Genomic DNA, 14,425 nt, shown 5'->3' on the forward strand with positions numbered 1-14,425 from the left:
CTAGATTTTTCTACAAGCTTGGTTTTATTTATTTTTTTTAAGATTTGAGAGAGTGTCTGTGTGTGAGCAGGGGGAGAGGCAGAGGGAGAGGAGAAGCAGACACCCCCAATGCAGGGCTCAATCTCACCACTTGGAGATCATGACCTGAGCCGAAACCAAGAGTCAGACACTCAATCAACTGAGCCTCCCAGGTGGCCCTACAAACTTGGGTGATTATTTTCCCATGTATTCCAGGGTTTGTGCATTACTAGGTAAGGAGTACTCCTTGGAACACATTCATATGATCTCAGGCTAGTTAACTCCTTTTTCAGACGATGCCTTGGATACCATAACTTCACTCACAAACCTCGGGATTGGTGTAAAATATCTAATACGGCCAGATTACGCTTTCATCTTGCTGTGTGGCACACTCGACCATGAGGTGCTTCAGTAACTCCTTGAGCTTAAAGTGTTAGATTATATCCTCCTAAACTCAGTCCTTTATTTTACTAATTCTACACGCTTCAAATGCATTTGTATTAAGAGTGTACACGTATATAGCTATCTCTGGCTTTAGTTTAATGTGAAAAATAATTACCAACAGATCAAAAATTAGACAAGACACACTGAAAACAGTTTAATTTTTAAATAATTTCAACCAAAATTTTTAACTTTTTTTCTTTCAGTTCTGGTAAGAGAAATAGACTGAATCCATTTAGATTTATAATTTAGATTATACCTCAGGTTAATTTTTAACTCAGAATAATTTTTATTAGAAGACAACCTTTTATTATTCTTTCAAGGGAACAACAGACAGAGCCATAAGCATTTGCTAAGAATGAATTATCTTTGAAGTTTCATGTATCTGAACCAGATGTGGCTCATACTGATGGTCCCTTGCGATAAACTTGTTCCTTCTTCATAATCTTCAATTCAAGCTAACATTACTAATTACTGAAAAATTAATTTAATGTACTGTTTTCATAATACAGCAAGGGAAAATATTCTGGAATATATGCAGTGTCACTTCTGCACCATGTAATAAAGAACATTTAGAAACAGATTCAACACCGAAAGACCTGAATTTCAGGGGACTGCTCCACATATATACACAGAAACAGTGGTTAGATTTATTTTAAATAGTCATAAACAATTCCAAATAATTTATTAAAACACATTAATAGAAAGTCTGGAATTGTGACAATATTCCAAATTCATTTTTATTATCCCGAGTATCACCTCCTCTACTCCCCCTCCCCTAAGAAAGGCAAACTATAACAAAATGGAAAAAAATATTTAGGCTGATAAGGCAGCAAGCAACCTAAACTATTTTTTTTCTTTCCAATAGGATTTTAGGACTTTCTTATTGTACATGAGACAACATCGGGTGGAAAAACACAGAACACTTTCTTTGTACACACTGAACATTTTTTACTTTATCCAAGTAGAAATGACCACTTCGCTTCTAATCTTTTAGCATTCCCAACTGCTTACCAATGTCTATCTCCCCCTCTTCCTTTCAGACAGGATTTGGTGATAAATGGACTTTGGCACACATCTCACTAGAAACCATATTTTACATATGTACACTTATTCCACAGTTCCTTGATAGGGTTTTCCAAAGTTATATGAGTAACAGATTCTGATAATTAAGTTCATTTGCAAATAACCACCAATTAATCTTCGAGGAATAATTTCTACTTTTTGTTAAATTCTATAAACATATTCTTTTATTTGGAGGTAATTTTAAATTCTGCTCTCAAAATTATGTATGTAAGTTGTTTAAATAAATACCCACACAAATTCTCATTTATACCAAGTAGCTGGTTTATATATATCTTCATCTCAAGAGGCAAAAACAAGCATTTCGGGATTCATAGAAAAATAAAGGACAGCTGGTTGAAGAAGTCTAAGAAAAAGTTAACTTTTAAAATTTCACTTATTTTCCTTGAAGTTCTCTACCCTTCCCATCCATGATAAACCAAGATCATGTCACAGAAAAATTTAAATTAGGGTTAAATTCCAAAATCAAGCTTCAATTCAAACCCTTTCTCTAAGAGAACGGACTTCTCTCTTTCCGTGACTTCTCTTTCCCTCAAATATGAGCAAAACATATGAGGCAATTAAATTTCAAAACCTCAAGGTTTCATCCAGATTACCTTTATATATCTGTTTCAATAGGGAACCAGAATTCTACCTCTACATTTCCCAATGGAAGTACTTATCACCAAAGGGCCAGGCCACATGTTCCCTTGACTAGGAATACACAGCTCAAAATCTGGTGTTCATTAAATGTGTACAGTATGTGGGTGTAATTGGCATTTAAAAAATTCAGTGATGCCCATTACAAATAATTTATCTGGACAGACTCAAAAATAACTGGTTAACTTTAAAATAAAAAGAACCACCTGTGTAATAACATATTTATATCTTGGTAAGAATGAATCACTGTGACCTGGGAGAGTCTAGAAATTCTTGGGTTAATTATAACAACATGGTGATAGGTTTTTCAAGGTACTTTCTAAACTCAGCAAGCCACTGGGCTCCAACTGCTCCATCCACAACCCGATGATCACAACTGAGTGTAACAGACATCATGCTAGCCACATCAAATCTAGAAAAAGATAAAAACATTATTAGGTATTCTGAAAGCAATCACTAGTTTTTAGCCAGTAACCAACCCAAATGCCAACTCCAACCAGGTTATATTATTTTCCACCTACTCTTAATGTACTATACACCTCTGCCTCACCCTCTAGATTGACAGACCAGCCATCTGGAGCATGGGCTGGCAAACTACAGCCCACAGGCCAAATCCCGCCAAATGCAGGTTTTCTGGAATTCATTTATGTATTGCCTATGTCTGCTTTCTCACTACAATGTCAGAGTATTTGCAACAGAGACCATGACTCAGAAAGCCTAAAATATTTACAACCTGGCTCCAAGGAAAAGTATGCTCACCCCTCACCTATAGTAAATAAAGCTTCCCCTTTCAAATAGGATTAACTGCATTTAGTAAAAGAAGAGTTGCTGCCCTGAGAAACTTCATTCTACACTTATGCCTGACTCTACCTGAAGCTCCAATAGGCCATGACAATAATTATAAAACTGAGACTCAAACACAGGTATAATGTAAAAACAAACAAAAACACACCACAACCACCACCAAAAAACAAACAGGTATTATGTAATGAAAATGAACTTACAACTCCTTCTTTATTTTGGTACTTACCCTTTTTCATTATCTGCCGGAACCAGTCTATCCTCTGAAGCACCAATTGCCAAAATACATGCTTGAGGTGGGTTAATAATAGCAGAGAAGTTCTTAATTCCAAACATTCCTAAATTGGAGATTGTGAAAGTGCCACCCTAGAGGAAAAGAGATTAAAAATAGATCATGTTAATTGCTTGTCAACATAAGCCAGAAAAAAAAGACAAATGTTCTGTGGAAAGACCTTAAGATAATCTTTAAGAAAGGCCTCTGAGGGGTGCCTGGGTGGCTCAGATGGTTAAGCGTCTGCCTTCGGCTCGGGTCATGATCCCAGGGTCCTGGGATCAAGCCCCACATCGGGCTCCTGGCTCAGCGAGGAGCCTGCTTTTCCCTCAGCCTCTGCCTCTCTCCCTGCTCATCTCTCTCTCTGTATCTCTGTGTCTCAAATGAATAAATAAAAAATCTTAAAAAAAAAAAAAAAAAAGGCCTCTGAACTACCATAAAAAAAAATTAGAAAAGGAAAGGAAAACAGCATGAAGTGACAGATGTGACTTAGCTTAACTATGATCATCTCACAATGTATCTCACAATACATATAGCAAAACATCAAAGCTATATATTCTGAATATATACAATTCTTATTTGATATTTATAAATCAAAAAAGCTGAAAGGGGGAAAAAAAGGCAGGCCTTAATGGAATACACTTTAATGAAAATATATAACCATTACAAGTATGAACGTAAGTCATAAGTTTTGCAAACTGCTGGAAAATGTCTTTTCAGATTTTGACAGGGTATTCACCTTTTCTGTGTTTTCAGGGACTTGTGTAAGAATATAAGGCAGAATCAAAGGTGAAAAATGCAATAAAAGCATTATGCCACCCTTTTTTTTTTTAAGATTTTATTTATTTGAGAGAGAGAAAGAGAGAGAGAGCACGAGTAGTGGAGAGGGGCAGATGGAGAGGGAGAAGCAGACTCCCCGCTGAGCAGGGAGCCCGATGCGGGGCTCTATCCCAGGACACCAGGATCATGACCTGAGCCCAAGACACTTAACCGACTGAGCCACCCAGGTACCCAGCATTATGCCACCCTTAAACATAACATAATTCTTAACATTTCAGAAGGGAAATAAATAATACCTTACCTGGAACTCATGAGGCTGTAATTTACCCTCTCGTGCTTTGGTTGCTAAAGAAACAACATCATTAGCAATGGCTTCCAGTCCTTTTATATGTGCATTAAATACGATAGGTGTAATGAGCCCTGCAGGAGTACTGACTGCAACACTGATATCCACAACATGGTTTCTATTTCAAAAGAAAAAAGAGAAGGAAATTTCAGTAATCATCACAATATTTATTAAGAGCTTATGTGTCAGGTTAAGCAAGAATATTGACATTTACCTCAGTTTGGGCTACTTTTCAGCCAGAGGGATATCTTTCCTGGTTTTTACATTTTGCTATGCCCTCTTCTTAACTTGGACTTTTTAAAAATGAACAAGAAATGTGTCAGTAGGTTGGTTTCACATGTGCTCTAACTGCCTTGCACCTACCTTGACTGACACATGGGTACAGGTGGAAAAGGCCCGGCACTCAGTGAGAATTACACAAAAAGAACTTCTTGAATTTTGAGATGAAGTGGACTGTGAGGAGTGGAGTCTGCAGGCAGAGTCTAAGCAGATGGAAGGAAGAGTGGAGGGAGAGGACTGTGTTGTGGGAGAGATAGGAGAGCTCAGGATGTAGGGCGGTAGTGTCTCAGAACATAAAAGTAGGATTCCTAATCTGTGTTATGCCATGGGTACCTTTGCATCTGGGTCCCTTCTCAGAATATGTATTTTTAACACAGAACATAAAATACTCAATTACCACAAACAAAACAAATACAACTAAATAAAAAAACAACTATATTGAAATTCAAAATTGTGATATATGTATTAACTCAGTAACAAGATCTGGCAAGAGGTCTAATAACTGCTAAAATTTTGATGTAGTGATAAGCAAAAAAACACTCTTTTAAAAGACACCTGCAACAACTACAATCTGATAAGAAAATAAGTGATTTTTATTGGTCACCAGTACAAGTACTGTTAATAATACCTCTTTGATTTGTTCTCTACATTTATAGGAGGAGGAAATGCCAAATTTCAGTTAGAGGTTAGTGGAAAGGAATGATTTTTCCCCCTCATCCAAGTTCCCAAACTCTTAAATTGTATCCACAGCCTCCTTGGGGTTTGTGTTAGGGCCCCTGCCGAAGTGTTCTCTACAGTTGAGAAAAAATTAAAACCTCACATGAAGAAGAACTCCAGCTATTTCTAGGCTCAAGCTTTAGAATATTATGGGTACCAAATCCCTCAATGTGCCCAAGCTGACCAGGGGCAGTGGGACTGTCACTTGCAAACACAAGGACCTGGTCGAATAATAATGTGTGACCCCTTAGCAGCTACCACAGCTGGGCTATGGCCAAGGTATCACAGCAAATACTGCTTTCTTTTTCTTTCTTAAAGACTTTTATTTATTTGTCAGAGGGAAGGAGCGTACAAGCAGGGAGAGCGGCAGGCAGAGGCAGAGGGAGAAGCAGGCTCCCCACTGAGCAGGGAGCCCGATGTGGGACTCGATCCCAGCACCCTGGGATCACGACCCGAGCCCAAGGCAGCCGCTTAACTGACTGAGCCACCCAGGCACCCCCAATACTGCTTTCTTATAATTATCCTGTCACTCCAAAGTCTTCCTCCTCCAGAGTAAGCATGGTGTTTCTTATCTCGCTCACCACGGAATATAGCAGACAGTACATGTTCAGTATTTGCTGAATGGCCATATAAACAAATGAATGAAGGGCATTTGGTAGGAACTAACGAACAATTCACAGAACTTGGCCTGTAACCTTAATCTGCTCATCAAAGAAGTGTTTTCTTCACATACTCTTAGAAGGTTAAATATTAATTTACCCTATGACCCAGTAATTCTACTTCAACCCAAGAAAAATAAAAACAAGTCAACACAGAGAATTGTACACAGATGTTCATAACAGCTCTCTAAAAGATAGTTCTTTGTCTTAATCCCAGAATCTATCAATGTGACCTTATTTAATAAAAAGATCTTTGCAGGGGCGCCTGGGTGGCTCAGTGGGTTAAGCGTCTGTCTTCGGCTCAGGTCATGATCCCAGGGTCCTGGGATCAAGCCCTGCATTGGGCTCCCTGCTCAGCGGGGAGCCTGCTTCTTTCTCTCCCGCTCCCCCTGCTGTGCATGCTGTCAAATTAAAAAAAAAAAAAAAACCTTTGCAGGTTAATCAGGATTTTGAGATGAAATCATCCTGGGTTATCTGGGTGGGCTCTAAATCCAATGCCAAGTGTCCTTGTAAGAGACAGAAGAGAGAAGGGCCATGTGAGTTTGGAGTTATGTAGCCACAAGCCAACGAATGCCTGGAGCCATCAAAACTGGAAAAAGCAAGGGAAGATTCTCCTCTAGAGCCTATGGAGGCTGTGCAGCCTGGCTAACACCTTGCTGTTGGACTTCAGGCCTTCAGAACGAAGAATAAATTTTTGTTTTAAGCCACCAATTTTGTGGTAATTTATACAGAAGCTCTAGGAAACTAATATAGTCTATAAGGAATAGTAAGACCTTCAAATGTTCTCCAAGAGGGGGGTGACCAAGGAAAAAATTAGAATAAGCAGGTTACCTGTTATGTTTGACAAGACTGGAAAATGGTTTAGAGTTCTCTTGGAAACTTTCAGAAAGAACTGATGATGAGTACATAGGCCCTTCTTAGGCAACCATTAAGATCAGTTTGGCCAGTATTCACAGCATACTACATGTCTTAGTTATAAATAATATTTTCACAGGCATAAAAATATTAATATTGAATATTGATTTATCCAAAATTTGTGCTATAATCACTTTGGTAGGATTGTCGTATGTGTGTGTGTGTGTGTATGGAGGGTACAACAAATCAGTTGATAAAGAAAATGAAAAATCCATAAAGGGCAAGAGAAAAATGTTATTTAGAAATATGAAGATGGGGTGCCTGGGTGGCTCAGTTAGTTAGGCGTCCGACTCTTGATTTTGGCTTAGGTCATGATCTCAGGGTTGAGAGATCGAGCCCCACACTGGGATCCACACTGAGCATGGAACCTGCTTGAGATTCCCCTTCTCTCCCTCTTGCTCTGCCCTCCCTGCTCGTGCTGACTCTCTAAAAATAAAATAAAATGAAACAAAATCTTTTTTTTTTTTAAAGATTTTGTTTATTTATTTGACAGAGAGAGACACAGCGAGAGAGGGAACACAAGCAGGGGGAGTGGGGGAGGGAGAAGCAGACTTCCCGCGGGGCAGGGAACCCGACGCAGGGCTCGATCCCAGGACCCTGGGATCATGACCTGAGCCAAAGGCAGACGCTTAACGACTGAGCCACCCAGGCGCCCCTAAAATCTTTTTTTTTTTTTAAAGATTTTATTTATTTGTTAGAGAGAGCACAAGTAGGGGGAGTGGCAGGCAGAGGGAGAAGCAGGCTCCCCACTGAGCAAGGACCCTGGGATCATGACCTGAGCCAAAGGCAGATGCTTAACCGACTGAGCCACCCAGGCGTCCCAAAATGAAATAAAATCTTAAAAAAAAAAAGTTGTATTTGCCTCTTAGAAGTAAGACCTCACATAGGTCACCATAAGCCATGAAGCAATATTCTAATGTATATACTACTATTTTAATAGAAATTAAATTAATAATAATATTAAAAAATCTACATAGTAGAACAAGCCTCAGTGCAAGAGTCAGAATTGCTACTCACTAACATATTAATTCAGGAAAGTTATTTAACTCCTTGAATCCTCAGTTTCTTCATCTGTAAAATGGGAGTGAAAGCCCCTAGTTCATGAGGTGGCCATAAGGATTAAAATGAGAAAACATGTGAAAGACACTGAGTACCATGCCAGTCACATGCCACCATAATATTAACAAATGTTTCTTGGTTTTGTTTTCAATTTGCCCCCATTAAAGTTCAGCAGAACTAACTGGTGAACAAAAACCATTTCAACCCTGCTTTGTAACAGTTGTTATCAACTTATTCACATCTGTAAACTTACCTCCCTCTTCTAAACTCAAAGAATTTGTAGTCTTCACTAACTAAACTTAGCATTATCTCATAAATAGTTTTACCCTGTTTTCAAACTGTTTTGCCTATGGAAGTCCTCTCCTCCCTGTATCCCATTTCTCCTTACACCCTATACTCCTTGTTATACATGAGATAGCACAAGAAAACTGCTGATGGATATATACTTTCCCCAGCAGTATCTTACTTACTGTCTTATAACTGTGTCCAGCCAAGAAGAATTTGCTTCAGGAACTTTTAAACATGCCAAAGCTGAAGCTTTTATGATGAAGTCATTGACAGAAATTTTGCTTCTCCCTTCTAACATCTGCAAAGACAAGAAATCATTGTAGTTTCTTAAACTCTCTTCCCAAAGACTGAAACTTGTCATCTGGCAGGGGATGGTGGGGGAAGAATACAAATGTCCTGAGGTGTAAAGGATGAAATGAAACTAAAAGTTGGTTCTTTCATCTTTTTTAACGTAGGCCTTTTCAGCTATAAGCTTCCTACTAAGCCCTCCTTTAGCTGCATCCCTTAAGTTACGGTATGTTATGCCTTCATTTTCACTTATCTCAACAAAACCAAAAGTTGGTTCTTTGAAAGGATCAACAAAATGATAACGTTTAGCTAGACTGACAAAAAAAAAAGAAGACTCAAATTCCTAAAATCAGAAATGAAGTAGAACATTACTATGGACCCTACTGAAATAAGAAGGTTTGTAGGTAATGCTATGAACTATATCCCATAAATTAGATAATTTAGATGAAATGGAAGATTCCTAGAAAGACACGAACTGCCAAAACTGAATCAAAAAGGAATAGAACCCCTGAATCAATCTACAACTAGTAATAAAGAGACTGAATGGTAATTTAAAAACTAACCACACAGAACAGCCTAGACCCAGATGGCTTCCCCAAATGGTGAATTCTGCTAAACATTTAAAGAATATAAATTCTTCACAAAATCTTCCAAAAAATAGAAGAGGAAACACTTCCCCCACTCATTCTATGAGGTCAGTATTAACCCAATACTAAAGCCAGACCAAGATAACACAATTAAAAAACAAAAAACACAGCCCAGAAAAAACAAAACTACAGACAAATACCTCTTTAAGAATAGAGATCCAAAATCCTCAAAAAAATTCTAGCAAACCAAATCCAGCAATATATGAAAAGGATTATTCACCATGACCAAATGGAATTTGTTCCAGGAATGCCAGGTTGGTTTAACATCTGAAAGTCAATTAATATAATAAAATACTAATAGAAAAAAGACAAAAATCACATGACCATCTCAATAGACACAGAAAAAGCATTTGACAAAATAAAAACTTCGTAAAAACTAGGAATAGAAAGGAACTTCCCGAACCTGATGATAAAACAGATCTACGAAAGTTCCACAACCATCATCATATACTTCACTGGTGAAAGACTTACTTCCTCTTAAGATCAAGAACAAGACAAGGATGTCCACTTTGCCACTTCTAATCAACATTTTACTAGATGTGCTAGCCAGAGAAGTTGGGCAAGAAAAGGAAATAAAAGGCATCCAAATTGGAAAAGAAAAAGCAAAACTATCACTATTTAGAGATGACATGATTTTGTATATATAAAATCTTAAGGAACACACTAAATAAAAAACAAGGTTGCAGGATACAAGATTAATATACAAAAATCAATGCTATTTCTATACAGTAACAATGAACACTCTGAAATTTATAATAGTTATTAAAAAGAACAAAATACCTACGAATAAATTTAACAAAAGTACAAAAGCTTATACTCAAAAAACTGGACAAATTATTGAAAGAATTTAGAGAAGATTAATTAAAGTCCTAAATAAATGGAAAGACACCCCATATTCATGGAGGAGGAATGCTAAGAAGGCAATATTCCCCATATTGATCTACAGATTCAATGATATCCCTATCCCTATAGGAAATATCCAAAATAGGCAAATCTAAGACAGAAAGGTGGTAAGTGACTGTCTAGGGTTGGGGAGGCTGGGAGGATTGGGGTGGGGGCTATGGCTAATGGGAGAATACTTTCATTTCAGGACGATGAAAATGTTCCAAAATTCATTGTGGTGATGGTCACAGAACTCTGAATATCCTAAAAGCCATTGAATCATAAACTTTAAATGGGTACATGGTATGTGAAATATATCTAAATAAAACTGTTTAAATGAATAAAATAATACACTGGACATACATTTTTCATTTCTAATTTTCAAATAAATGTATTATAAAAACAGCGGTAACATTTTGCCAATAAAAGCATGCAATCATCTCTAACTCTTGTAGCCAGTTACCTGTTAATCCTTAACTGCTTTATTAATTCATGCATCTAATATTTGAGTACTCTGTTCTAGACATAGAATTCTAAAAGCCCTGGATATAAAGCAGTGAAAAAAAATGGGTAAAAATTCTACTCTTAGGGACCTTACATTCTAAAGGAGGGGATAATAAATAAATGAAACATATGGTATGTAAGATAATGATAAAGAGAAAAATAGAGAAGAACTAAAGGGAAAACTGACCACTCACCTCACTCCTCTACCCTTAATTTTAGAATAAGGTGACTAGGGAAAACCAGAGAAGGTGATATTGAGTCAAATCCTTAAGGCAGTAAAGGAGGAAGGCAGGTGGATGCTAGAGGAAAAACATTTCATGCAGAGCGAACACCAAGTGCAAAGGGACTAAAGTAGGAATATACAGGTGGAATGTTGAGGAACAGGAAGACAATCATTGGTTTTGCAGCAGAGTGAGCAAGTGGAAAAGTAGGAGGTCAGAGAGGTTATAGATAACCTGTATAATGCTGAGTGCCACTGGCCCACCCCTCTCTCCCTCTCTTTAAAAAAGTAAAATAAAATCAGAGGACACCATTTTCCATCATCAATGCACATATTTAACAAAAAATACAGGTAAAAATGTAAATGATTAGTGGGGTTAAAAACAGGAATTTTACAATTTATAGAGTTGGAATTTCCAGACCTTTTACCTTATTAAGTTCTTTCCGTACCAACAAAACTTCTCCCATATTTACATCAATGGAAAGGTAATAATGAGGTATGGTTTGCTTAGACTGCATTAACCGCTGTGCAATAACCTGAAATCAAAGAGATTAAAACATCATTTATCTTAAGCTCAGGTGAGACTTTACCTAATGCAGGGCTCTGTTTGCCCCTTTACTCTGCTCCCTGGTAATGGTTACCTCAAGCATTACCAGAACTGGAATATGCACCAGAACCTGGGCTCCTTTTAGTAGTATTTAATCATAGCAATGTTTGTTTATCACAAGTATTTAATTGGCCAAACCAAACATCTTAAAACTAGTCATCTAAGATTCCCAACTAAAAAAAGTGTCTGCTAGCGTTTCAAACTGTGGATGCAATTGAACAATCAGAGTAAAGATGCCCCCCACAGCTTTGGTCGCAGATTTAGAGTAATAATCTTACACGACGAATGTTGCTGATTGGGACGTCTGTGAAGACACCTGCAGGAACGGGTGCCACTCCTGGACCCGGGGCAGGCACAGCAGCTGCTGGAGCCTATGGGCAAGTACAGAAGCTCTTAGTACCTGCTAGTGACTCTTACAGATGGCAAAGTAAACATTAAAAGGCTTACAGAAAATAGCTATCTCTATCCCAAGGGAGCAAAAGGGACTCAGATTTGTACTGTGCTTATGTAAGAAGTCTGTTTTTAATTTTTATATTTAGAATTCTGTGATCATGTTTTAAGTATCATTTTTCTTTGTTCAATGATTAATTTGTCAAAATAATTTTGTATTTGCAAAATTACCTTCAAGAAAAGCAATCAAAGCATTCCTAAATTAAAAGGATTAGAGATAAACGTAAAACAGGGTAATTCACTTTTCTGAACAGTGTTAAGAAAAAACAATGATAAATCTTTCATTTTATTTACTTATTTTAAAGATTTTATTTATTTGACAGAGAGAGAGCACAAGCAGGGAGGGTAGGAGAGGGAGAAGCAGACTCCCCGCTGAGCAGAGAGCCTGATGTGGCGCTCGATCCCAGGACCCTGGGATCATGACCTGAGCCGAAGGCAGACGCTCAACCGACTGAGCCACCCAAGCGCCCCATATCTTTCATTTTAAAACAAACATCTAGGGGCGCCTGGGTAGCTCAGTCCACTAAGTGCTCGCAAGGAGCCTGCTTCTCCCTCTCCTCCCTGCTCACGCTCGCTCTCTTTAATAAATAAATAAAATCTTTTAAAAAATAAATAAAGCAAACATCTAAATCACTAAATCATTTTCCTAAATTTTAGCTAATTATCTTAACACTTTAACCACCAAATAGAAGTTGGTTGGCTATATGGATTTAATCCTTGTGTGGAATAATTACATAAAACTCAAACTCTAGTCAAAAACTTGTAAGCGTGCATTTAAAAGTAGGGCCTGGATTAGAAGGAGAGGATTTGTTAGGAAAAATTTAGTACCACTTCTGAAGGAAAAAAAAAAAAAAGGAATGCATGTCAATGCAGCATATCATCTTTCCTTTTCTATGCTGAGTGACAGCACATTCATATCTAAATACTGCTAGCCAGTAAAATTAGACAAAAAAACCCACAATTCTGGTTAAGCTATTCCATTCATAAGTAATGTATGAAAGTGTCTAATAGGTTGGACAGAGCATTTTGCAGGGACAAACTACCAAAAGCAAAACAAAACAAAAATGCCAAATCTAACTCACAGGAACAGCTTTAGTAGGCACAAAAGAGTCGATATCCTTCTTGATGATTCTGCCTTCTGGTCCTGTGCCTGGAAGAGATGCATAAATATCACATGTGAGAGCAGACTGCTGGTTCCTCCAGGAGATCAACACTATGATCCTGAAGTGCAAGCTCCTAAGGGTTCTCTACCAAAGACCCTCAAAGGGGTCACTCACCGCCTTACTCCTACACCTTAACAGTCTCCCGAAGACAGCAGCTTTTGTCAATTATTAATTATAATTCAGAGTGCTCTCACTTGAGCTGTAGTGGTTCTTTTCTTTGTAACTACAGCAAATACTCTTTGTTAAGTACTTTTCTTTTAGAGTTTTACCTAAGCTGTACTTCATCTTTTCATGTTCTTTACTTTTAAACTGGGAACTACTGACATATGAATAATGCTGAGTACAATTTATACTTCCCAAGGTCTAGCTGCCTCCTCTCTTATTCAGCTCTGAAAAACCCTTTCTGAACCTTGAAATGGATCTCATTTGGTTTCTAGATTCATTTGATCATGAAGAATTCCCTTTGTACAAAGTCAACAGATACAACAATTGTTTCGGGCATATTAGGCAAGTTAAATTTTTCACCCCAAAATAGCCTGAGTAACTCTCAACTGCAATGATCTCATCTTCAGCATTACTCCTTCCTTTTGTGGTCTCCATCATTTAGAGTTTTCTCACAGTGGCCACGGTTCTAAACTGGCCTGTGTCAGAGACTGGGAATGAAGTATGTGCAAGGAAAGATCTTCAAATCCTTCACACAAGGAAAGATCTCCAAATCCTCTCACAAAGGGCTCACTTTTATTTTCACTCAATTCCTTCCTCCTCCCATCCACAACCAATCAGGTTTATCTTCAGACCCAAACAGATAATCCTGAACCTTAATTCTAAGAAGACTCAGAATTTAGTTTTTAAAATACCTTTCACACTGCCCACTTCTAGAAAAAATTTGGTCAAATTGATTCATCTTCCCCCAGAGCAGACTTTTAAAAGGAGTCTTGTTGTATGCAGTTCGTCCCAACTCCTTCCCTTCATTATGAAAAACGAGTTGGCTAGGATTGTGTTTATCCTCACCTGGAGCTCTAGAACAGAGGTAGCAGTACCCCTATTAGATACCCTCCTTTATAAACAACAGAAACCATAACCTCCCCTTACCACCAAGGCAGACCTGCCACAGCCCCTCAAGAGGAAGAAACCTGCAGTATCACCTGCCTTAGGCTGGGCTTTAGGCACCCACAAGAAGTCAGGAGTCAACTGAAATCTTTTAAATCTTTCTGCCTATCTCATGAAGAAGGCACAACAGGCCATCATAAAGCAATATGGCTTAAAGGGAAGAACGCCAGACTAGGAGTAAAAAATGTAGGGTTGTTGTCAAATATAAATTAGAAGACTAGAGTCACTTAATCTCTTCTGGTCTTTAGTCTCATCTGT

At 38.0% G+C, this 14,425-nt stretch overlaps 1 protein-coding gene across 1 annotated transcript in view; it reads right to left on the bottom strand.

The window, feature by feature from the left end:
• Nucleotides 1-591: 591 nt before the first annotated feature.
• DLAT (dihydrolipoamide S-acetyltransferase) overlaps nt 592-14,425 on the bottom strand; it is a 31,452-nt gene continuing 17,618 nt past the window's right edge. Inside the window, exons 8-14 of the mRNA XM_036075438.2 lie at nt 12,977-13,044; nt 11,723-11,815; nt 11,266-11,373; nt 8,479-8,594; nt 4,335-4,497; nt 3,212-3,348; nt 592-2,593 (exon numbers count right to left, since the gene is read on the bottom strand). Of these exons, the coding sequence (XP_035931331.2) occupies nt 2,464-2,593; nt 3,212-3,348; nt 4,335-4,497; nt 8,479-8,594; nt 11,266-11,373; nt 11,723-11,815; nt 12,977-13,044 (815 nt within the window). The 3' untranslated portion in view covers nt 592-2,463. The remainder of the gene's footprint in view (nt 2,594-3,211; nt 3,349-4,334; nt 4,498-8,478; nt 8,595-11,265; nt 11,374-11,722; nt 11,816-12,976; nt 13,045-14,425) is intronic.

This window comes from Halichoerus grypus, chromosome 11 (genome assembly GCF_964656455.1).
Source record: "Halichoerus grypus chromosome 11, mHalGry1.hap1.1, whole genome shotgun sequence".
Taxonomy (NCBI): Eukaryota; Metazoa; Chordata; class Mammalia; order Carnivora; family Phocidae; genus Halichoerus; species Halichoerus grypus.